At 43.1% G+C, this 24995-nt stretch overlaps 1 protein-coding gene and 1 pseudogene across 1 annotated transcript in view; one reads left to right on the top strand and one right to left on the bottom strand.

Moving 5' to 3' along the window:
* The first annotated feature begins 10500 nt into the window (after positions 1 to 10500).
* Positions 10501 to 24995, top strand: part of SLC35B4 (solute carrier family 35 member B4) — a 41394-nt gene continuing 26899 nt past the window's right edge. Inside the window, exon 1 of the mRNA XM_061414746.1 lies at positions 10501 to 10873. Coding sequence (XP_061270730.1) covers positions 10797 to 10873 — 77 coding nt within the window. The 5' untranslated portion in view covers positions 10501 to 10796. The remainder of the gene's footprint in view (positions 10874 to 24995) is intronic.
* Positions 20229 to 23156, bottom strand: LOC133246438 (selenide, water dikinase 2-like; annotated as a pseudogene).

Genomic DNA, 24995 nt, shown 5'->3' with positions numbered 1-24995 from the left:
ATGAACTCCCCAGTCAATATGTGCCCGATATGCTACTGGAGAAGAGTGGAGAAATAACTCCAGAAAGAATGAAGAGACAGAGCCAAAGCAAAAACAACGCCCAGTTGTGGATGTGACTGGTGATGGAAGTAAAGTCCAATGCTGTAAAGAGCAATATTGCATAGGAACCTGGAATGTTAGGCCCATGAATCAAGGTAAATTAGAAGTGGTCCAACAGGAGATGGCAAGAGTGAACACTGACATTTTAGGAATCAGTGAACTAAAATGGAATGGAATTTAATTCAGGTAACTGTTATATCTACTACTGTGGGCAAGAATCCAGAAGAAGAAAAGGAGTAGCCGTCAATAGTCAACAAAAGAATCCGAAATGCAGTACTTGGGTGCAATCTCAAAAATGACAGAATGATCTCTGTTTCCAAGGCAAACCATTCAATGTCACAGTAATTCAAGTCTATGCCCCAACCAGTAATGCTGAAGAAGCTGAAACTGAATGGTTCTATGAAGACCTACAAATGTTCTAGAACTAACATCCAAAAAAAAGATGTCCTTTTCATCATAGGGGACTGGAATGCAAAAGGAAGTCAAGAGATACTGGGAGTAACAGGCAAATTTGGCCTTGAAGTACAAAATGAAGCATGGCAAAGGCTAACGAAGTTTTTCCAAGAAAATGCACTGGTCATAGCAAACACCCTCTTCCAACAACACAAGAGAAGACTCTACACATGGACATCACCAGATGGTCAATACTGAAATCAGATTGATTATATTCTTTGCAGTCAGAGATGGAGAAGCTCTATACAGTCAGCAAAAACAAGGCCAGGCACTGACTGTGGCTCAGATCATGAACTCCTTATTGCCAACTTCAGACTTAAATTGAAGAAAGTAGGGAAAACCACTAGACCATTCAGTTCAGTTCAGTTCAGTTCAGTCACTCAGTCGTGTCCGACTCTTTGCAATCCCATGAACCGCAGCACGCCAGGCCTCCCTGTCCATCACCAACTCCTGGAGTTCACCCAAACTCATGTCCATTGAGTTGGTGATGCCATCCAACCATCTCATCCTCTGTCGTCCCCTTCTCCTCCTGCCCTCAATCTTTCCCAGCATCAGGGTCTTTTCAAATGAGTCAATTCTTCACATCAGGTGGCCAAAGTATTGGAGTTTCAGCTTCAACATCAGTCCTTCCAATGAACACCCAGAATTGATCTCCTTTCAGGTGGACTGGTTGGATCTCCTTGCAATCCAAGGGACTCTAAAGAGTCTTCTCCAACACCACAGTTCAAAAACATCAATTCTTCAGCGCTCATCTTTCTTTATAGTCCAACTCTCACATCCATACATGACCACTGGAAAAACCATAGCCTTGACTATATGGACCTTTGTCGGCAAAGTAACGTCTCTGCTTTTTAATATGCTGTCTAGGTTGGTCATAATTTTCCTTCCAAGGAGTAAGCGTCTTTTAATTTTATGGCTGCAATCACCATCTGCAGTGATTTTGGAGCCCAGAAAAATAAAGTCAGCCACTGTTTCCCCATCTATTTGCCATGAAGTGATGGGACCGGTTCAGGTATGACCTAAATCAAATCCCTTACGATCAAATCCCTTACTGTATAAGTGGAAGTGACAAATAGATTCAAGGGATTAGATCTGATAGAGTGCCTGAAGAACTATGGACAGAGGTTTGTGACATTGTACAGGAGGCAGTGATCAAGACCATCCCCAAGAAAAAGAAATGCAAAAAGGCAAAATGGTTATCGGAGGAGGCCTTAAAATAGCTGAGAAAAGAAGAGAAGCTAAAGGCAAAGGAGAAAGGAAAGATATACCCATTTGAATGCAGAGTTCCAAAGAATAGCAAGGAGATAAAGCCTTCCTCAGTGATCAGTGCAAAAAAATGGAGGAAAATAATAGAATGGGAAAGACTAGAGGTCTCTTCAGGAATATTAGAGATATCAAGGGTACATTTCATGCAAAGATGGGCTCAATAAAGGACAGAAATGGTATGGACATAACAGAAGCAGAAGATATTAAGAAGAGGTGGCAAGAATACACAGATGAACTATACAAAAAAGATCCTCATGACCCAGATAACCACAATGATATGGTCACTCACCTAGACCCAGACACCCTTGAATGCGAAGTCAAGTGGGCCTTCGGAAGCATCTCCAAGAACAAAGCTAGTTGAGGTGATGGAATTCCATTTGAGCTATTTCAAATACTAAAAGATGATGGTGTGAAAGTGCTGCACGCAATATGACAGCAAATTTGGAAAACTCAGCAGTGGCCACAGGATTGGGAATGGTCAGTTTTCATTCCAATCCCAAAGAAAGGCAATGCCAAAGAATGCTCAAACTACCACACTATTGCACTCATCTCACATGCTAGCAAAGTAATGCTCAAAATTCTCCAAGCCAGGCTTCAACAGTATGTGAACCATGAAACTTCCAGATGGTCAAGCTGGATTTAGAAAAGGCAGAGGAATGAGAGATCAAATTGCCAACATTCATTGGATCATCGAAAAAGCAAGAGAGTTCCATAAAAACATCTACTTCTGCTTTATTGATTATGCCAAAGCCTTTGACTGTGTAGATCACAATAAAATGTGGAAAATTCTTAAAGAGATGGGAATACCAGACCATCTTACCTGCCTCCTGAGAAATCTGTATGCAGGTCAGGAAGCAACAGTTAAAACTGGACATGGAACAACAGACTGGTTCCAAATAGGCAAAGGAGTACGTCAAGGCTGTATATTGTCACCCTGCTTATTTAACTTATATGCAGAGTACATCATGCGAAATGCCAGGATGGATGAAGCACAAGCTGGAACCCAGATTGCCGGGAGAAATATCAATAACCTCAGATACACAGATGACACCACCCTTATGGCAGAAAGTGAAGAGGAACTCAAGAGCCTCTTGATGAAAATGAAAGAGGAGTGGGAAAAGTTGGCTTAAAACTCAACATTCAGAAAACTAAGATCATGGCATCTGGTCCCATCATTTCATGCAAATAGATGGGGAAACAATGGAAACATTGAGAGACTTTATTGTTGGGGGCTCCAAAATCACTGCAGATGGTGACTGCAGCCATGAAATTAAAAGACACTTGCTCCTTGGAAGAAAAGCTATGACCAACCTGGACAACATATTAAAAAGCAGAGATATTACTTTGCCAACAAAGGTCCATCTTGTCAAGGCTATGGTTTTTCCAGTAGTCATGTATGGATGTAAGAGTTGGACTGTAAAGAAAGCTGAGTGCTGAAGAATTTATGCTTCTGAACTATGCTGTTGAAGAAGACTCTTGAGAGTCCCTTGGACTGCAAGGAGTTCCAATCAGTCCATCCTAAAGGAAATCAGTCCTGAATATTCATTGGAAGGACTGATGCTGAAGCTGAACTCCGATACTTTGGCCACCTGATGTGAAGAACTGACTTATTTGAAAAGACCCTGATGCTGGAAAAGATTGAAAGCAGGAGGAAGAGGAGACGACAGAGGATGAGATGGTTGGATGGCATCACCAACTCGATGGACATGAGTTTGAGCAAGCTCTGGGAGTTGGTGATGGACAGGAAAGCCTGGCATGCTGCAGTCCATGGGGTCGCAAAGATTCAGACACAACTGAGCCACTGAACTGAACTTTCCTGGTAGTGAGACTTACCATCTCAATTCAATAATATAATTTAATAAACATCAGTTCAGTAATAATGAAGAGGATTACTGGGAGGCACACAGATCAAAGAGACATAGTTTCTGACATCAGGAGCTCGCCCATAGCCCCTAGCAGGTAGGACTGTTTCTTCAGGCATTTAGCCTGATTTGTAGTTTCTACTATAGCCAGTACCATTTTCAACCCTTCCTCTGTTTTGTATCTAAGAGTTTTGTAAATAGGAGCTGGTTTTTCTAAAGGTCCTTCATTACTTCCTCCCTCCCTTTCTCCCCTCACTCTGTCCCTCCATTCCTTCCTTCCTTTCTACCTCCATCCATACGCATTGAGCATCTGCTATGAGCCAAACGCCATTGAGATATGGAAGGTACCATGATTGATAAGACAAAATCCTTAACTTATGCCACTAACACTCTGATTGAGAAAGTTTCCTTCCTTGCCAAAACTCTGTAGTACTCTGAAAAAGGTCATCTGTCTTTGAATAATGTCCTTGAAGAAGCTAGATGACATCAATGTATCAACACATTGGGCACTGCTTGACTCTGACCTATGAAACAAGTAACAAAAATATTTGACTTTATAAATAATACTGTACATATATTTATAGTGTGACTTTCCCATGCACAGCTCCAAGTGTCTCCGGATTTATGTAATGGAGGAGAAAATCATCCTCATATGAAAGATATGAAAACAGGTTTTAAAAAAAAACTCAAGTGACAGATCTCTGTAGGATTGTCAACTTGAGGACACTTGTCGAGGAGTATCCCACAGGAGTCATCTTACTTAATTTTTTGTCAACAAGTTGGTTAAGTGGTTTTAATAAATGATTCAAAATATGTCTGAGTGGCTGGAGCTAGAAGCACAAATGGCTTTTAAGACAACTTTGACAGCCTTTTCCTGCTGACACCCCAGGGGCAAAGATGATGAACATTCCCAAAACAATAGGTCCTCCTTGTAAGCGAAGTGGTTGGCATGAGGGTTTGAATACACTGAGCCCCGCTGCTGTCTAAGATGTTGCTATTCATTCAAAGATGCTAGAATTTGGAATGGAATGTAGAAAGGAGCCTGGGAGATGAAGCCTTGTTTGCACTTCATAACTTTGGTTTTATGATGAAACCATTAAAATACTGAAGTTGACATGACACCTAACAAAGTCGCAGGGTGTCCCAGGTGTTGACTTAGAGCCTCCCGGCTCCAAAGACTCCTCTCATGTTTCCTCTTGTGATTCTGGAGGTGGATCCTCTGGCTGTTTATCCTCTGCCAAGTGGCACACTGTGGACCTCAGTCACAATGGTGCTGTAGGAGCACCGCAGGAGGAAGGGCCTTGTCTTCCTGGATCTGGGGCTTTTTCCTCTCTGCTTGTTTCTACAGCACATGGGACATCCTGTGGCAGTGAATTCAGTGGTTCCATTTCAGGTGGTCACCAGGAAGTTGTCCAGAGCCCCAGCCTGGGTCTGGGTACTTTCTGGAAAGTACACCCCCACAGCAACTTCCCATGACTTAGCCAGTGCCCCAGCCAAACCCTATAGGGTGGTTCATAGCTAGTTTCATCAGGACCTTACAGAACCTCTCTGCTAGCCAGAGGGCTGTATAGCCATGCCCTCTTCAGGAAAGCCTGAGTCTCAGTTTTCAGGAGAGAAGGCCCTCTCTTCTAGATTTGTTCCTTCCTTGGCGGGTCTGCTCCTGTCCTAGGTCGTACTTGTTCTTCCTATAATCTTGGGAGTTTCTTAACCCCTTAAGGTAACGAATCCTCTGTTACTAGTTAATACTCTTGTATATTAAACTTTTCCTAAAGACCTTGATTAATTCACTGATACCCAACAGAAATGTGTGTTTATGTTCACCAAAAGTTATGTACAAGAAATTTCATAGTTGCACTTTCCATAGTGGCCAAAATGTCCATCACCAAGAAATTGTAGTACGTTAATACAAGGGAATGCTATCCAGCAATGAGAGTAAATGAACCACAAGTACATGCAACGGCACAGATGAGCTGACGCACGATGTTAGGTGAAAGAAGCAGAAACAAAAGAAAATATTCTGTATGATTCCATTTATGTCAAGTCCCAAACCAGGCAAAACTAATCTCCGGTGCTAAAAAGTAAGAAACGTGGTTATTCCTGGAGGGGACTAATGATTCAAAGGAGGCACAGGGATCTTTGGGGGTGCTGGTAATGTTCTGTTTCCTGGCCAGGGTATTGGTTATATATCGTTTATGCAAATTCATTGAGTAGTGCATTTTTGACGTTTGTATTTTAGAAATGTTTCAAGCTGAAATGTATGAGGTAGTTATTGAAATTATAAAGTGTGACTTATTTGACTCAAATAATGATAGTTCAGTTGGTAAAGAATCCGCCTGCAATGCAGGAGACCCCAGTTTGATTCCTGGGTTGGGAAGATCCGCTGGAGAAGGGATAGGCTACCGACTCCAGTGTACTTGGGCTTCTCTTGTGACTCAGCTGATAAAGAATCCACCTGCAACGTGGGAGACCTGGGTTTGATCCCTGGGTTGGGAAGATCCCCTGGAGAAGGGAAAGGCTACCCATGCCAGTATTCTGGCCTGGAAAATTCCGTGGACTGTATAGTCCGTGGGGTCACAAAGAGTCGGACATGACTGAGTGACTTTCACTTTCACTTCCCAATGAAGTCAAACTCATTCATTCAACAAAAAGTATATGTATGTATTACATACCAGTCACTGTCTATAATGCTAAGGATCTAGAGATGAATTAGTTATTGTGGTTCCTGTTCATAAAGGGGCATAGTATAAAGGAGGAGACTGACATGAACATGTAAACTACAGTGCAACATGATTCACGGGTTGGTTCGGGTATGTATGGGGTGCTAGAGATATAGAGGAGGAAGCTGTGAATGGCGCACTGAAAAACTACACACAGAAAGGTGATGTTTCAGCAGGGGACTTCCCCCCATGCACAGTGAAGTACCTACTCACTCCTCTGTCCTCCATTGCCATAAAGGGATGAGCAGGAGTTGGCCAAAGTGAAAAGGGTGTTCTGAGCAGGCCAAACAGCATGTGGAGATGTGAATTTTGAGTCTCCATAAACTCAGAGAACAGTGTTTAATGTGGCAGGAATCCAGGTAGTCCTGGAAAGAATGGCAGGAGAGGAAATTCCAAATGTAAACTGAGGCTTTGGCAGGAGAGGAAATTCCAAATGTAAACTGAGGCTTGATGGTGATACGTCTGTATGCCTTCTACAGAGTGTGAATTTCACACAAGGAGCCAAAAAACAACGTATAATTAGTCTTCAAAGATGCCTCTCTACCCACACATAGCTGATGCTTTTGCTAGTCCCTTCTCAGAATGAATCTGAGAATCATTCTTGGCCAGTGGAACCAATAGAATTTGGTGCAAGTGATATCTGAGACCACTTCAGCTTCTCTGACTTGATTTCCTGGAATGCTTGTTCTAGGGGGAGCTAGTTGTCTTGTAGGAAGTCTGGCTATTTTGAGTTCACCTTATTGTGAGGAAGCACAACCTAAGAGAGGCCATGAGGAGAGACCCTTCACCAGCCAAGACTTCAGATGACTCCCCCGTAGCTGACATCTGGCCACAACTGCATCCAAAACCCCAGTGGAGAATGGACTAGCCATGTGTCGGACGTTGTCAACATACAGAACTGTGAGTGAGAGAAAATATTTTTGTTCTGTGCTGTCTTTTCTAAATATTTATTTCTTTTGGCTGTGCTGGGTCTTCGTTGCTCTGCACCCAGGCTTTCTGTAGTTGTGGAGAGCAGGGGCTACTGTCTACTTCTGGCATGTGGGCTTATTGTGGCTTCTCGGCTTTTCTCATTGTGGAGCATGGGCTCTAGGCTTCTCAGGCTTCAGTGAGGATCTAGAGATGAATTAGTTGGGTTGCACAGGCTTAGTTGCTCCATGGCACGTGGGATCTTCCCAGACCAGGGATCGAACTGTGTCTCCTGTATTGGCAGGTGGATTCTTAACCACTGGACCACCAGGGAAGCCCTATACTATGTTTTCAGTCGCCATATTTTGGGGTGGTTTGTTACAAAGTAGTAGCAATTGGAAGACTTGTTGGAATAGCATTGTGACATAAAGAGTCTATTTTGGGGAGCAGTGTGGAGACAGCATGGAGGATGGGCTGAAGCTACCAAGAATGTGTTAGGAGGGGAAGTGTGCATGGATGTAAACAGAAAGCAAAGGCTGGAATCTAGAGATACTTGTCAGGTAGAAGTGTTGTGAAAAGAAGACTATGAATATCTTTCAGCTTTTTGCCCAAAGAGAACAGGTGTTGGATAATGTCCTTATTAGAAATAAGGGCCCTATTTGAGAGGGTAGATAATGAACTGTGTATATGTTGATGTTGAGGGGGTTACAAGGATTCATTGGTGAAAATGTCTGATAAGCAATTGGAAACTTTAAGGCACACAGGAGATTGGGGCTGCACGTGTACATTCATGTACCATCTCAATTAACAAACAGTGATGGCTGAAGTTATGGAGGCGAGGTCATCAATAGAAAGTATACACAGCAACAGGAGGAGGGACAGATAGTAGAGGTTTGTTAGGAGAATTCAGTGCACAGAGCAGGAAAAAACCAAATAAAAACTGAAAACAGATTAAGTCAGAGAAGTAGAAAATTCATGTCATACAAGCAGAAGGACAAGAGAATGTCAAGAGCATTGAGCTCTCATTATCAAAAGTCATTGCAAGATTGAGTAAAGTGAGCTTGTGGTATTTGGTTTTGACAATTAAGCGGTCACTAGGTTTCTTAAATAAGACTGCTTTCAATAGGCTGGCTTCAGTTAGAGTAAAATGAAGAAACCACGAATATAGATTATTCTTTAAAGATATTTGGCGTTAAAGTGAAGGAGAAAGACATGGTAGCTTATTTGAGCATGATTGTAGGCCATGAGGGAAAAAGGAGCCTGGCTGGCCACCTGGAAGTGAAAGTCGCCCAGTCATGTCTGACTCTTTGCAACCCATGGCCTATACAGTCCATGGAATTCTCCAGGCCAGAATACTGGAGTGGGTAGCCTTTCCCTTCTCCAGGAGATCTTCCCAACCCAGGGATGGAACCAGGTCTCCCGCATTGCAGGTGGACTCTTTACCAGCTGAGCCACAAGGGGCACTAAATCCCTGAGCCAATGGAAGGGGTGGGATAAAAAGGTCTTCAGAGTCAACTATTTAATAGTCATCTAGGGGGAAAATCCCATAGACAGAAGAGCCTTTCAGGCTACAGTCTGTGGGGTTGCAAAGAGTTGGACACGACTGAACAACAGCACACACACTTCAAAGTGTGGTGGATGGATCTGTAGCATCACCACCGCCTGGGAACTTGCTGGAAATGCAGACCCTCAGGATCTGCACTTTCACAAGATCCCCAGATGATCATAGCTTTTAATCCTTACAACCACCAGGTAAGATGGGCATTGCTGTGTTCTGTGCTTAGTTACTTCTGCTGCTGCTGCTGCTGCTAAGTCACTTCAGTCATGTCTGACTCTGTGCAACCCTATGGACAGCAGCCCACCAGCTCCTCTGTCCACAGGATTCTCTAGGCAAAAATACTGGAGTGGGTTGCCATTTCCTTCTCCAGTACTGGGATGTGGGAGACCTAAAAGAGAAGGGCAACACATGTGGGGAACCAGAATCGTAGAGTAGAGTGTGGCCTGGTCAGGGTACAAGGAGGGATTGCTTGGACTCAGTTTTTTATGGTCTGTAAAATTGAGGGAGTTGAGTGATAGCCCCTTCCAGTGCTGATATAATGTACTGTTGTGTGTTAGTTGCTCAGTCATGTCCGACTCCTTGCAATCCATGGACTGCAGCCCACCAGGCTCCTCTGTCCATGGAATTCTCCAGGCGAATACTGGGGGCTTCAGTCGTGTCCAATTCTTGGTGACCTCCTGGACAGTAGCCCACCAGGCTCCTTCGTCCATGGGGATTCTCCAGGCAAGAATACTGGAGTGGTTTGTCATGCCTTCTTCCAGAGGATCTTCCCAACCCATGGACTGAACCCAGGGTTCCCAAATTGCCGGCGGATTCTTTACCATCTAAGTCAAAAGGGAAGCAAGATGGGCATTACTGTTCCCATCTTTACCTATAATAAGAAACCGGTTGCCTTAGCTGAGCTGATTAGTGGCTAAGCCAAGATTGAGTTCTAGAACTTCCTGAGTCCAAGTTCCGTTCAGTCTCTCAGTCGTGTCCGACACTTCGCGACCCCATGGACCGCAGCACGCCAGGCCTGCCTTCCATCACCAACTCCCTGAGTCCAAAGTTCTTCTCAAAAGGTAGAGAAGGAAGTTCAGAAACTTTGCACTTTCTCCCAATTCAGGAGAATTGTCAGATCCTGCTGTTGCTGCTGCTAATTCGCTTCAGTCGTGTCCAACTCTGTGCGACCCCATAGACGGCAGCCCACCAGGCCCCACCGTCCCGGGGATTCTCCAGGCAAGAACACTGGAGTGGGCTGCCATTTCCTCCTCCAATGCATGGAAGTGAAAAGTGAAAGTGAAGTCGCTCAGTCGTATCCGACTCTTTGTGACCCCATGGACTGCAGCCTACTAGGCTCCTCCGTCCATGGGATTTTCCAGGCAAGAGTACTGGAGTGGGTTGCCATTGCCTTCTCCGTGTTAGATCCTAGAACACTTCTAATTATCAGTCAATCACAGGTATGTTGTTCTAGTGCCCTCAGCTGTGAGTTTGCCCTGAAAACGATGGACGAATCCTTTTCGTAGCCTTTGGCTGCCTCACGGGAAACAACATTGACAGCGTTGGAACTTCACTTCCCAGCAAGCCTCGCGGCTCGCTACGGCGCGAGGCATGACGGGCACCTCGCCTCTCTCTTCGATTGAGCTGCCCGGCAGAAGCGGAATACGTTGCAGCTTGACGTACGGGCGCGCGGCACTCTGGGAAGTGTAGTCTAGCCCGGACTCGGACGACCCCTCGTATGAATGGGGCTCCGGTTGACGGCGAACTACAGCTCCTTGACCGGCAGCGTTGGTGGCAGCCGCTGAGAAAAGGGAGACCGTCACGGACCCGGGAGAGCGGCGCTCCAGGACGGTGGTGATGTTCAGTGCCACGGCGAGGCGGTAGCCGGGCTTCCTGGGGTAGTGGTCTAGTTGGGCGCTTCCTCTGCGCTCTCGCTCCCCTTCCCCTGTCTTGGCCATGCGCCCGGCCTTCGCGGTGGGCCTGGTTTTCGCAGGCTGCTGCAGTAACGTGATCTTCCTAGAGCTCCTGGCCCGGTGAGTGACCCCCGTCGGTCGCACAAAAGAAGCGGGAGGAGGGGCGCCCCCGAACGCTGCAGCTCGGCGTCCCCCCCGCGCCCGCGCCCAGTCTTGTTGCCGTTCCCTCCTTACCCCGAGGCGCGCGCGGGCCGGGATGGAATCGCCTCCGCCCGGGTCTGCTCTGGACTACCTGGGACCTCTTTGAGTTGGCTGGTCCGTCATCCTATGCACCGTCAGCTCTCCTGCCCAACAGTTTCTCAGCATCCCTCTAGGGGAACCCTCGGGGTGTATGCTATCGTCACCCGCCCGTTTCATACCCTGGAGGATTGAAGTCTGTAGAGTTTCCACCCCGCAGGGTCGAAGGTAACTCGTGGCAGAAGCCAAGATTCCCCCCAGCTCTTCTCGATCCTGCTAATGCCTCTTGTATGAGTTGAGCAGAGCTTGGACTTAAAAAGCAGTCTGACTTGGTTTACACTGCAAAGAAAGTTTCAGTTGTATTAAAGTAGGCTGCAGAACATTTGTTTTATTGGCCTTAGAGATGGTTATGATACTTCGCCCAGCATACCTCTTGGGGATGTAGTAGAACGAATTCTTAGGCAGAAAGTTGTCTAATTGACCAGAGATAGATTTTCCAGCATTAAGATACTATTCAATAAATTAGGAAGCTTGCAATTTGAGGCGTAAACTTTATAAATTAAGAATGGTTATGACACTTTCCCAAAGGACACTAAGGTAGCTTTATTGAGGTGGCACACAAACAGTATTAAGTAACAATGTGCAAAGGTCATTGAGCACAAACTGTTACAGAAAAGGCGACAAGTGGACTGGAAAAGCTCAAGACTGAAAATCTCATGAGTTTCAGCCTTTGGCTCTGTCATTCGCCTGGCTGTGTGACATTTTCAAGTTATTTAGCCTCTCTGGGCTTCCTTTTTCCAGCTATAAAATAATATCTGTGCTGTTTAACACCTTGTTTTAAAATCTGCACAATTATCTCCATTGCCCATCACAACAATCTTATGTACAAGATAGGTCAACAATTATATTCTCTGTTTTACTGAAAGTGAAACACGTCCCAAGAAATTAGGTTCTCTTTTATCACTTGTAAGTGGCGGAACCAGAACTGGAACCCAAGAATCTAAACTCTTAGTCGAGTATCTTTTTCAGCCTTCCTGTTATTTTTAAACTGGAGTAGCCCATAGTTTTGGTCACCCAGTTCCTCGTGTGGTGCTTATTAGACTTGTATTTTATTTTCATGACACTATTGATTAAGTTATTCAGAAGCAACCAGTTTACTTAAGGGAATTCTTTGGGGTTAATTTTTGCAATTACAGAGCTTGAAATTTTATTATGCAAAAAGTGTTGATAAAGATCTGTCATTTGTCATTCTTGGGACTAAGTGGTGAGGGATATGAAAATAAAAGGAAAAGATGCACCCAGCTGTCAGCTGGTACACTTCAAAGGAAGGTCACTTTGGAAATTGGTTTAAAAATATAAAAATGTGATGAAATCAGGTCAGCCATGGAAATGAAGGTCAGAGAATAATAGTGTGTTTATGTTGAATATGCCATTAAATTAAATCTTGCCAAAGGCTGTATGACATCAGAATATGCTAGCAACTGAGAGCCTTTTTTTTTTAACCAGTTGTAAGCCCTTAGCTAAATTACTTGGTCTTTCTGAGTCTGTTCCTGAGCTGTGAAAGGGTGGCGATAGCTCTGCCAGCCTCACAGGGTTTTGAAGGATTAAATGAAATTCATGTGCAAAGCCTGAAGCTCATATTTGGTTCGTTCCCCTTTTAACAACTTTTGTTTCAGTATTTGTATACCCATTTTATTGGGCTTCCCAGGTGGCTCAGTGGTAAAGTATCCGCCGGCAATGCAGGAGATGAGAGTTGGATCCCTTGGTCAGGAAGATGCCCTGGAGGAGTGCATGGCAACCTACTCCAGTATTCTTGCCTGGAGAATCCCATGGACAGAGGAGGCTGGTGGGCTACAGCCCATGGGGTTGCAAAGAGTTGGACATGATTTAGTGATAAACAACAACTCTGTTTTATTAACTGTTCCTGAAAAGTTATAGGTAAATATGACTGTACAGAATGTTTTTCTGCATTATTCATCTGAATGTTTGCATACAGTGGTAAGGGGTACATTTGCTAATTTAATGAGTGGTACCCCAGACTGAATAGTAGTTTTTTCCTAATTTTCTTGGGCAACTCCAACTTAATCATGTTTCAGATTGAGAAAGTAAGAACTGGTTGGACTAGATAGTCTTCAAGGTTCTTTGTAGATTTGGCTTCCCATAATTTGTAACTCTTGTCTTGGGACATCATGCTGCTGCTAAGTCGCTTCAGTCGTGTCCGACTCTGTGCGACCCCATAGATGGCCGCCCACCAGGCTCTGCTGTCCCTGGGATTCTCTAGGCAAGAACACCGGAGTGGGTGGCCATTTCCATCTCCAATGCAGGAAACTGAAAAGTGAAAGTGAAGTCACTCAGTTGTGTCCGACTCTTCATGACCGCATGGACTGCAGCCTACCAGGCTCCTCCATCCATGGGATTTTCCAGGCAAGAGTACTGGAGTGGGGTGCCATTGCCTTCTTCATAGTGGAAAGCTAATAAAATTTTGTAGAGCAGGCACTGTGCTTCTTCTGTAGTTTTCTTGAAATCATTAGGTATGGAACACCAAGTATGAATGGAAATACTAAAGTGACTTGTAAAATGAGCATTTTTAATCATTCTCTTCCAAATTGGAAAACAAATTTAGGTTTTTCTTTCTGATTTCATACCTATGATTGGGACCTATAATAAAATACAAAGCACCCATGCAGTGCATAGGGCAAGCATGAAGTATTGAATGAGTGCTTTGATCTTCCTTCTGAGAGAGTTCACCTTCTACTTCGGAATCAAGATATACATCAGTTCCCTGTCTAGGCAAAGTGTCTTAGATCAGGAAAACAATCTGAAACATTTTCTTTTCGGCATTTTATTTTTTAATCAAGTGCCTAATGTTAAATAAGGACATTTTCTAAAAGTAAAACTTTGGATTCTTGCCAAAGAGAATTGAAACAGAAATGATTTGCAGTTAGTGATTATAATTCCTGAGGAATAAAGTTCAAGAAAATAAGTGATTTAGGAGAAAAAGATCTAGGTTTGTACTCTGATGTTTTCAAATGAATTATTCAAGTTAAATTGTTCCATTGGTAGCTATACAGCATTGTGTTCTTAAAAAGTTCGGTAAATTGATTTCTTAAAAATTGAATTATGTGGGCACATTAGGGAGATATAAAAATCCTATGGAAATAGAGACAAAGTAGATTAGATTGTCAAGAGGAGGGGGACATGGGGACTGATTCCTAATGGGTATGGGATTTCTTTTGGAATGTCTTAAAATTAAATAATGGAAATGACTGCACAACTCTACATATACTAAAAATCACTGAATTAAAAAGGGACCTCCTTGGCAGTGCAGTGGTTAAGACTCAGCGCTTCCAGTGCAGGGGCACGAGTCAATCCCTGGTGGGGGAACTAAGATCCCACATGCTACGTGACAAAAAAGAAAAAAATAATAATAACAATGATAATAATAAATAGAATAATAATAAAATGGAAACACCATTTATTTGCCAGGTAGCCCTGAGAGACTTACCTAACTCAGTGTCATATGGCCCTCAGTGTCTTTAGCAATGAAATGGGCATAATAATACCTACTATGGAGACAGGTATTGTTATAAAATAACACCATGAAGCCATCATAATCAAGGTAATAAACATATCCATCACCTCCAAAATGTTCTTGTGTTCTATTTTATGATAAGAACACTGAACATAAGATGTACCCTCTTAACAAATTCTAAAGTGTACAATATGGAATTGTTAACCATATGTACTTCAATGCACAGGTATCTTTTGAACTTATTTGCTTTGTATAACTGAAAACTTACACCCATTAAACAACAGGTCCCCGTTTTCCCTTCCCCCTTGACCTTGGTGGTCTCCATCTGTTGTCTGCTTCTGTAAGATTGATTTTAGATGCTTCATGTAAGAGGAGTCATGCAGTATTTCCCCTTTTGTGACTGACTTCATTTAGCATGTCTTCCACGTCGTTGCAAATGATATTATTTCCTTCTTTTTTAAGGTTAATAGTATTGTATGTTTATACCACATTTTCTGTATCTATTCACCTGTCCATGGACGTTTCAGTTGTTTCTGTATCATCACCAGGTATTGCAAATAGTGCTGCAGTGAATACGGGGGTACAGCTATGCTTTCAAGATCTTGATTTCAGTCAGTTATTTTTAACATTTAAAAAACTTGAAATATAGTTGATTTCTAATGTGCCAATCTCTGCTATACAGCAAAGTGACTCAGTTATACACATATATAAATTTTTGTGGGGGTGGGGGAGTGCGTCCCTTGTAGCTTAGTAGGTTAAGAATGTTAACCTGCCTGCAGTGCAGGAGACCTGGGTTTGATTCTTGGGTTGGAAAGATCCCCTGGAGAAGGAAATGGCTACCCACTCCAGTATTCTTGCCTGAGAATCCCATGGACAGAGGAGCCTGGCAGGCTACAGTCCATGGGGTTGCAAAAGTCGGACATCACTTAGCGACTAAACCACCAACCACCACCACATACATGTTTTTAAATATTCTTTTCCATTATGGTATATGGTGTATCCCAGGAGACTGCATAGTTCCCTGTGCTATACAGTAGGACCTTGTTATTTATCCATTCAACGTATAATAGTTTGCATCTGCTAACCCCAAACTCCCCAGTCCATCGCTCTCCTCCCCTCCCCCTTAGCAATCACAAATCTGACCTCTATGTCTGTGGTTCTATTTCTGTTTTATAGATGGGTTCATTTTTGCCATTTTTAGATTCCACATATAAATGATGTCATATGGTCTTTCTCTCTCTGACTTCACTTAGCATGATATTCTCTAGTTGCATCCATGTTGCTGCAAATGGCATTATTTTGTTTGTTTGCTTTTTTATGGTCAAATAATGTTCCGTTGTATGTATGTACTATATCTTCTTTATCCATTCATCTGTTGATGGACGTTTGAGTTGTATCCATGTCTTAGCTATTGTGAATAGTGCTGCTTTGAACACTGGCGTATGTGTATCTTTTTGAGTTAGAGTTATCTCTGGATGTATGCACAGGAATGGGTTTGCTGGAACATAAGATAAGTCTGTGTTTAATCTTCTGAGGAACCTCCATACTGTTTTGCATAGTGGCTGCACCAATTTATATTCCCACCAACAGATAGGAGAGTTCCCTTTTCTCCACATCCTCTTCAGCATTTGTTGTTTGTAGACTTTTTAATGATGGGTCATTCTGACTGGTGTGAGGTGGTACCTCATTGTAGTTTTGATTTGCATTTCTCTAATACAGTGATGTTGAATATCTTTTCATGGGCCATCTGTATGTCTTCTTTGGAGAATTGTCTATTAAGGTCTTCTGATTGGGTTGTTTTTTTTTGTTGTTGGGTTGTATGAGCTGTTTGTATGTTTTGGAGATTAAGCCCTTGTATGGCGCATCATTTGCAAATGATGCTACGGCTTTCATTCTATAGATTTTTTTTTTTTTTTTTTACGGTTTCCTTTGACTTCCCTGGTGGCTCAGACGGTAAAGCGTCTGTCTACAATGCGGGAGACCTGGGTTCAAGCCCTGGGTCGGGAAGATCCCCTGGAGAAGGAAATGGCAATCCACTCCAGTACTGTTGCCTGGAAAATCCCATGGACAGAGGAGCCTGGTAGGCTACAGTCTATGGGGTCGCAAAGAGCCGGACACGACTGAGTGACTTCACGTGTTCTGCCAAAGCTTGTAAGGTCACAGTTGTTTATTTTTATTTCTGTTGCCTTGGGATATTGACCTAAGAAAGCATTGGTATGATTTATGTCAGAAAATGTTTTGCCTATGTTCTCTTCTAAGAATTTTATAGTATCATGTCTTATGTTTAAGATTTTAAGGCATTTTGAGTTTATTTTTGTGCATGGTATGAGGTTGTGTTCTAACTTCATTGATTTATATGCAGCTGTTCAACTTTCCCAGTACCACTTGCTGAAGAGACTGTCTTTTGCCCATTTTATATTCTTGTCTCCCTTGTCAAAGATTAATTGACTGTAGGTGTGTGGGTTTATTCTGGGTTCTCTGTTCTGTTCCATTGATCTGTACATGTGTTTTTGTACCAATACCACATTGTTTTGATTACTCTGTGTGTGTGTTAGTCGCTCAGTTGTGTCTGACTCTTTGTGACCCCACGGACTGTAGCCCGCCAGGCTCCTCTGTCCGTGGAATTCTCCAGGCAAGAATACTGGAGTGGGTTGCCAATGCCCTCCTGCAGGGTTTGATTACTGTAGTTTTTTATTAACAGTATTGTCTGAAGTCTGGAAGAGTTATGTCTCTTGCTCCCCCCACCCCACTTAGGTTTGCTTTGGCAATTCTGGGTCTTTTATGGTTCCATATACATTTTGGGGTTATTTCTTCTAGTTCTGTGAAAAATATCATGGGTAATTTTTTAGGGATCGCATTAAATCTGTAGATTGCTTTTGACAGTATTGCCATTTTAACAATATTAATTCTTCCAAATCAAGAGCATGGGATATTCTCCCATTTCTTTGAATCCTACTTGATTTCCTTTATTAGTGTTTTATAGTTCTCAGCAAATAAGTCTTTTACCTCCTTGGTCAGATTTATTCCTATTTTTTTGTTTTGTTTTCTGGTGTGATTTTTTTAAAGTTTTTTTTTCCCCCTACATTCTCTTTCTGTTATTTCATTGTTTGTGTAAAGAAATGCAACTAATTTCTGAATGTTAATCTTGTATCCTGCACTTTGCTGAATTCATTTATTAGATCTAGTAGCTTTTATGTGGAGACCTTAGAGTTTTGTATATATGGTTTCATGTCATCTGCATATAGTGACAATTTTATCTTTCCTTCTGATTTGGATACTTTTTTATTTCTTGTCTGATTGCTGTGGCTAGAACTTCCAATACAGTGTTAAATAAAAGTGGTGAGAGTGGGCATCCTGTCTTATTCCAGATTTTAGCAAGAAGGCTTTCTTGCTAAAAGTATTATATTGAGTGCTGCTGCTGCTGCTGCTAAGTTGCATCAGTTGTGGCTGGCTCTGTGCGATGGCAGCCCACCAGGCTCCTCTGTCCCTGGGATTCTCCAGGCAAGAACGCTGGAGTGGGTTGCCATTTCCTTCTCCAATGCATGAAAGTGAAAAGTGAAAGTGAAGTCGCTCAGTCGTGTCTGACTCTTAGCGACCCCATGGACTGCAGCCTACCAGGCTCCTCCGTCCATGGGATTTTCCAGGCAAGAGTACTGGAGTGGGTTGCCAGTGCCTTCTCTGATTATATTGAGTATTGAGTATTAAAATGGCTATGGGTTTGTCATAAATGACTTCTATTATGTTGAGATATGTTCCCTGTATACCCACTTTGGTAAGAGTTTTTCTTTTTTTTAATCACAAATGGATGTTGAATTTTGTCAAATGCTTTTTCTGCATCTATTGAGATGATCATGTGGTTTTTTACTTTTCTTTTGTTAACATGTATTACACTGATTTTGCATATGTTGAACCATCCTTGTGAATTTGGGGTGAATCCCACTTGGTCATGGTGTATGATCTTTTCTAAATGTTGTTGGATTTGATTTGCTAATATTTTGTTAAGGGTTTTTGCATCTATATTCCTCAGAGATATTGGCCTGTAATTTTATTTTTTGGTGGTATCTTCGTCTGATTTTGACATCAGGGTGATGGTGGCTTTGTAAAATGTCTTTGGGAGTATTCCCTCCTCTTCAAGAAGAATCAGTATAAGTTCTTCTGTGTGTGTTTGGTAGAATTCACCTGTGAAGCTGTCTGGTCCTGAAATTTTGTTTATAGGGTGTTTTGTTTGTTTTTGTTTTTTTTTGTTACAGATTCTATTTCACTTCTAGTGACTGGTCTCTTCAAATTATCTACTTCTTGATTCAGTTTTGGTGGGCTGTATGTTTGTAGAAAGTTGTCTGTTTCTTCTGGGTTGTTAACTGTGTTGGCATGTAATTGTTTATAGTATTCTATTAAGGTTTTTATGTATTTGTGTGTTATCAGTTGTGGTTTCTCCCTTTTCATTTCTTACTTGTTCTCTTCTCTCTTTTCTTCTTGGTGATCCTGGCCAGAAGTTTGTCAGTTTTGTTCACCCTTTCAAAGAACCAGCTCTTGGTTTTATTGACTTATTTTTTCTGTTGCCCTTTTAATTTCTATTTTATTTATTCCCTCACTAATCTTCCATGGTGGCTCAGATGGCAGAGAATCTGCCTGCAGTAGGGAGACCTGGGATCAATGCCTGGGTTGGGAAGATCCCCTGAGGAAGGGAATGGCTACTTATGCCAGTAGAATTTCTTGGAGAATTCCATAGACAGAGAAGCCTGGCAGGCTACCGTCCATGGGGTCTCAAAGAGTCAGACACAACTGAGCAACTTTCACACATAATCTTTATTATTTCCTTCCTTCTTCTGGCTTTAGATTTTGTTTGTTCTTCTTTTTCTAATTATTTTAGGTGGTAGGTTATTATTTCAGATTTTTCTAATATTTTGAGGAAGGCCTGTATCACTGGGAATGTCCCTCTAAGAACTACTTTTACTACATCCTATAGATTTTTGTATGGTTGTATTTTCATTGTCATTTGTTTCAAGGTATTTTTTAATTTCCTTTTTGATTTCCTCATTGACCCATTGGTTTTTTGTACGTTGTTTAGTTCCCATATAATCTTTTTTTTTTTACCCTCATTTCTTTTCCTGTATTTGATCTATAGTTTCATGCTGTTGTGGTCAGAGAAGATGCTTGAAGTAATTTTTTTTTCCCCAACAAAATTCTTTATTTCACTAGAAATAGCTTTATTGATGAAATCACCAGGAATTTTCAACACAAGATTTAACATCTTAATATCCACCAAGGCCTGGGCTCTGAGGTTTGCTCTGCTTCTCCCAGTCCTTAAAGGGATTTAGAGAGAGACATTGTTAGCAGAGATCAAGTAAGGTGGTTGGAGGTCCCCCTTTCCCAGTCATTGGACAAGCTGCTCAATTCTGGTCCAGAGTAGGAAAGAGCCAGTATTTCAGAGTAGTCCAATAAGAATTTGACATTGCATTTTAATCTCTCATAACAGTTTCAGTTTATCAACAGTATTGGTCCAAACTTATTTGCTTCTGATCTAAGTGTTTTTCATTTTGCAATCTATTTTTGGTGTCCATGTAATTTTAATAAATAACCTCACTCCTTGTGAAAAAAATCAATTAACCCTGTGCCAAGAAAAGTATCTCAAACCTGAATAATCTCATCTTGCTCTTGGAAAGAGGAAATGGGGTTTCCTGCTCTTTTTCCACTCAAGAGATGAACAAATCTACCCCTTGGAAGTCCAAAAATGTTACTTCTGGCCTTGGAATCTGCAGTTTTTGATGGGCTGATTCAAATTACCTAGGAAGAGCAGCTGGAAGTACTAACCGGGCAGCCTTTTTTGGAAATTTCTTCCTAAAATCAACTGTAGAGAATGGTCCATGCTTGTGTACAACTTCTGCTGTTCCATCTCACAAGCCAGGCTCAGAGGAGGCACTGGAGTTGACAGGAGCAAGAGCAGTACCAGTGGCCCCACAAGGCAGGACCTCAATAACGTGAGGCTTGTCAATGATCCAGGCTGTCTGGTTTCCCTTTTCAAGAATACTGACAATCCGGGCTTGACGACCCTCTCCATACTTTGAAGATTTGATTTCTGAACAAAAGTGAACTGTCTGTTCTCTTGGCAGACAAATCAGTAGCCCTCCAGAAGTTTCTGCTGAGGTTCCTTGCAGGAAACCAGAGCACCTGCTGGCCTGGCTGATGGCAGCCATCTTGGCAATGCTGGGCAGATTACAAATGACAAAGGACACTTCATTTCTCTGTTCTATATCAATAACCTCAGATATGCAGATGACACCACCCTTATGGCAGAAAGTGAAGAGGAACTCAAAAGCCTCTTGATGAAAGTGAAAGTGGAGAGTGAAAAAGTTGGCTTAAAGCTCAACATTCAGAAAACGAAGATGATGGCATCCGGTCCCATCACTTCATGGGAAATAGATGGGGAAACAGTGGAAACAGTGTCAGACTTTATTTTTCTGGGCTCCAAAATCACTGCAGATGGTGACTGCAGCCATGAAATTAAAAGATGCTTACTCCTTGGAAAGAAAGTTATGACCAACCTAGATAGCATATTGAAAAGCAGAGACATTACTTTGCCAACAAAGGTCCGTCTAGTCAAGGCTATGGTTTTTCCTGTGGTCATGTATGGATGTGAGAGTTGGACTGTGAAGAAGGCTGAGCGCCGAAGAATTGATGCTTTTGAACTGTGGTGTTGAAGAAGACTCTTGAGAGTCCCTTGGACTGCAAGGAGATCCAACCAGACCATTCTGAAGGAGATCAGCCCTGGGATTTCTTTGGAAGGAATGATGCTAAAGCTGAAACTCCAGTACTTTGGCCACCTCATGCGAAGAGTTGACTCATTGGAAAAGACTCTGATGCTGAGAGGGATTGGGGGCAGGAGGAGAAGGGGACAACAGAGGATGAGATGGCTGGATGGCATCACTGACTCGATGGACGTGAGTCTGGGTGAACTCCGGGAGTTGGTGTTGGACAGGGAGGCCTGGCGTGCTGCGATTCATGGGGTCACAAAGAGTCGGACACGACTGAGCGACTGATCTGATCTGATCTGAGAGTGACCCAGAATGCCAAAGCCAGTGATATCTGTGGCTGCATGGGCATTAAAACGTGGGCATTAGTCTGGCAGGTTCTTTGGAAGGAATGATGCTAAAGCTGAAAACTCCAGTACTTTGGCCACCTCATGCAAAGAGTTGACTCATTGGAAAAGACTCTGATGCTGGGAGGGATTGGGGGCAGGAGGAGAAGGGGACGACAGAGGATGAGATGGCTGGATGGCATCACTGACTCGATGGACGTGGGTTTGAGTGAACTTCGGGAGATGGTGATGGACAGAGAGGCCTGGTGTGCTGGCATTCATGGGGTCGCAAAGAGTCCGACATGACTGAGCGACTGAACTGAACTGAATTCTATCGAGGGTAGCCATGTTGAACATAGCTTCCTGATAGCCCAGTTCTACCTCTTCTCTGAAGAACACCATCTTTATCTTATTCCATCCTTCAGGATTATCCAGCCATTGGTGGGCATTGACAGGCAACTTGGGTTCCTAAGGGTTTAGTTAACACAAGAACATCCCCAACTACCCCGCTGTCAGGCAGGATGAATTCATTTGGTTGATATACCACAGTCGCAACCCCACCGATGATAATACCACTGTTTGCCCACCAGTCACTGCAGTCCCTCCTTCCTCGGCAGCATCCCGAAAGCCTTTGATCATGAGTGGTGTGATCTTTTCTCACTCCTCCTCAGGCATGCTCTGGCTGACACTGATTAGCATCAACATGTTGTCACACTCAGTAATGCCCATGGCATAGCGGTCACTCAGCACGTTGGTGCATGTGATGGGCCCCATCACTCTAGGGATCTTCCACCGAGGGGTAAAAGAGGTCGGTGGTCTGCACCAAGGACAGGCCCCCTGTGCCTCAGGGGTATGATGCGGGAATCCATCCCAATGCCGAGGCTGGGGAAGGGCGGGCTGGGCTCTGCCCTCACCAGGCAGATCGGCTTCCTGGGCCATCTCTTCAAGGCCTCCGACCAGGCTCTGGCCCAGTGCCAGTCGCACTTCTGGTTGCGTCAGTCCCGCCTGGAGTTTGAGCAGCGTCTCCTGGGGGGCCTTGCAGGCTCAGCCTTTCATACCGAAGCCAGTGAGCCGCCAGCTCCGGCTGCGACCCAACGCCTGGGGCTCGAAGGGCCTGTTCGACAGGCCCCGGCTTCGAGGCAAGCCTGCCGGGCCTGAGGAACCTTCTCCCCTGCAGCCACCGCAGCCATAGCCTCTTGCTGGCACCTGTCGCTGCGGCTTGCGCCATCATGCCCGCCCGGCAGGGAGAGAAAAAAGAAGATGGAGGAGGAGAGGTCCCTTTTACTTTCCACTCCAGTTAGCAAGGCGTAACAGATATTACCGCAGAGTCTCTCTCTGGCACAACTCGCGCAGCCCAACTGCCACCACACCACACGCTCCAGGGCCTCCTTCTATACTCTTATATTTGTTGAAGTTAGTTTGTGCCCTAATGTGTGGTCAATCCTAGAGAATGTTCCATGTGCACTTGAAAAGAATGTGTTTTCTTTTTCGGGGAAGAAGGCGGTTATAATGTCCTGAAAAACGTCAATTCTATTGTACTATTTAGGATCTCTGTTGCCTTATTGATTTTCTGTCTAGAAGATCTGTCCATTGATGTGAGTGAGAAGCTAAAGTCTCCTACTATTATATGCTCATCAATTTCTCCTTTTATGTCAGTGTTTGTTGTATGTATTCGAGTGCTCCTCTATTAGGTGCATATATGTGGATGAATGTAAAATACTTTTCTTGTATTGATCCTTTAATCATTATATAGTGTTCCTCTTTATCTTTGTTTATAGCCTTTGCTTTAAGGTCTATTTTGTCTGATATGAGTACTGCAACTCCTTTCTTGTCATTTCCATTTGTATGAAATATGTTTTTTCCATTCCCTCACTTTCAGCCCATGTGTGTCCTTTGCCCTAAGGTGGGTCTCATACTGTAGGCAGCATATTGTAGGCTCTTGTTTTTAAATCCAGTCTGCCACTTTGTTCTTTTGATTGGAGCATTCAGTTCATTGACATTTAAGGTAATTATTGATACATATGTATTTATTAGAGAAGGCAATGGCAACCCACTCCAGTACTCTTGCCTGGAAAATCCCATGGACGGAGGAGCCTGGTAGGCTGCAGTCCATGGGGTTGCTAAGAGTCTGGCACGACTGAGCGACTTCACTTTCGCTTTTCACTTTCATGCATTGGAGAAGGAAATGGCAACCCACTCCAGGGTTCTTGCCTGGATAATCCCAGGGATGGGGGAGCCTGGTGGGCTGCCGTTTATGGGGTTGCACAGAGTCGGACATGACTGAAGCGACTTAGCAGCAGCAGCAGCATGTATTTATTGTCATTTTAAACTTTGTTTTCCAGTTGATTCTTCTGTTTCTTTTTGTGGTTTGATATGTTTTATGCTTGTGTTCTCTTCTTTTTGGTTTTTGAGAATCAATGTTTTCGCTTTGTGGTAGCCCACCTTTTTTTCCCCAATTGTGTTAACCCCTTCATATTGCTTTAGATTGCTTCAGACTATAGGCTCAAACACTTTTTTTTTTTTTTTAATCTGTATTTTCTTACTGTCCTTCCCTCTGATTTTGGTGTCTTTTTTTACATTTTCATGTTTATCTTTTTCTTGTTCCTTGTGTTGATCATCACTTTCACAAGTAGGTTGTTTTTTTTTTTAATCTGTGTACTGGCCAATTTAAATGATTTACTTTCCAATTGTGATTTCCTCCTTCCTATATGGTCTTGCTTTTTTTCTATTTGGAGAAGCCCTTTCAATATTTCTTTTGGGATAGTTTTTAAAGTTGCTGTATTTGTTTAGTTTTTGCTTGTCTAAGAAATTCTTTATTTCTTCTGAATGATGATCTTGCTGGGTAGAGTAATCTAAGCTCCATATTTTTCCCTTCCAAGACTTTGAATATGTTTTGCCACTCCCTTCTGACCTTCAGTGTTTCTGTGGAGAAATCAGCTCATAGCCTTATGATGGGTTCCCTTATACTTAACTCATTTTAAAAAGTAATTTTATTTACTTATTTTTGGCTTTGCTGGGTCTTTGTTGCTGTGCGGGCTCTCTCTAGTTGCAGCGAGCAGGGGCTTCTCTCTAGTTGCGGTGCACAGGCTTCTCATTGTGCTGGCTTCTCTTGTTGCAGAGCGCAGGCCCTGAAGCGCGGGCTTCAGTCGTTGTGACCCTCAGGGTCTAGAGCACAGACTCAGTAGTTGTGGTACATAGGCTTAGTTGCTCTGCATCACGTGTGCGATCTTCCTGGATCAGTTGTTTATCACTGAGCCACCAGGGAAGCCCTATAGTTGACTGTTTTTGTTTCTGTCTTTAGAAATCTCTCTTTAGCTTTAGCCATTTTTATTAAAATATGTCTTGGTATAGGTCTGTTTGGGTTTATCTTGTTTGGTACTCTCTGTGCTTCCTGTATC

This window comes from Bos javanicus, chromosome 4 (assembly GCF_032452875.1).
Source record: "Bos javanicus breed banteng chromosome 4, ARS-OSU_banteng_1.0, whole genome shotgun sequence".
Lineage (NCBI taxonomy): Eukaryota > Metazoa > Chordata > Mammalia > Artiodactyla > Bovidae > Bos > Bos javanicus.
This window is presented reverse-complemented; position numbering and strand designations above follow the sequence as displayed.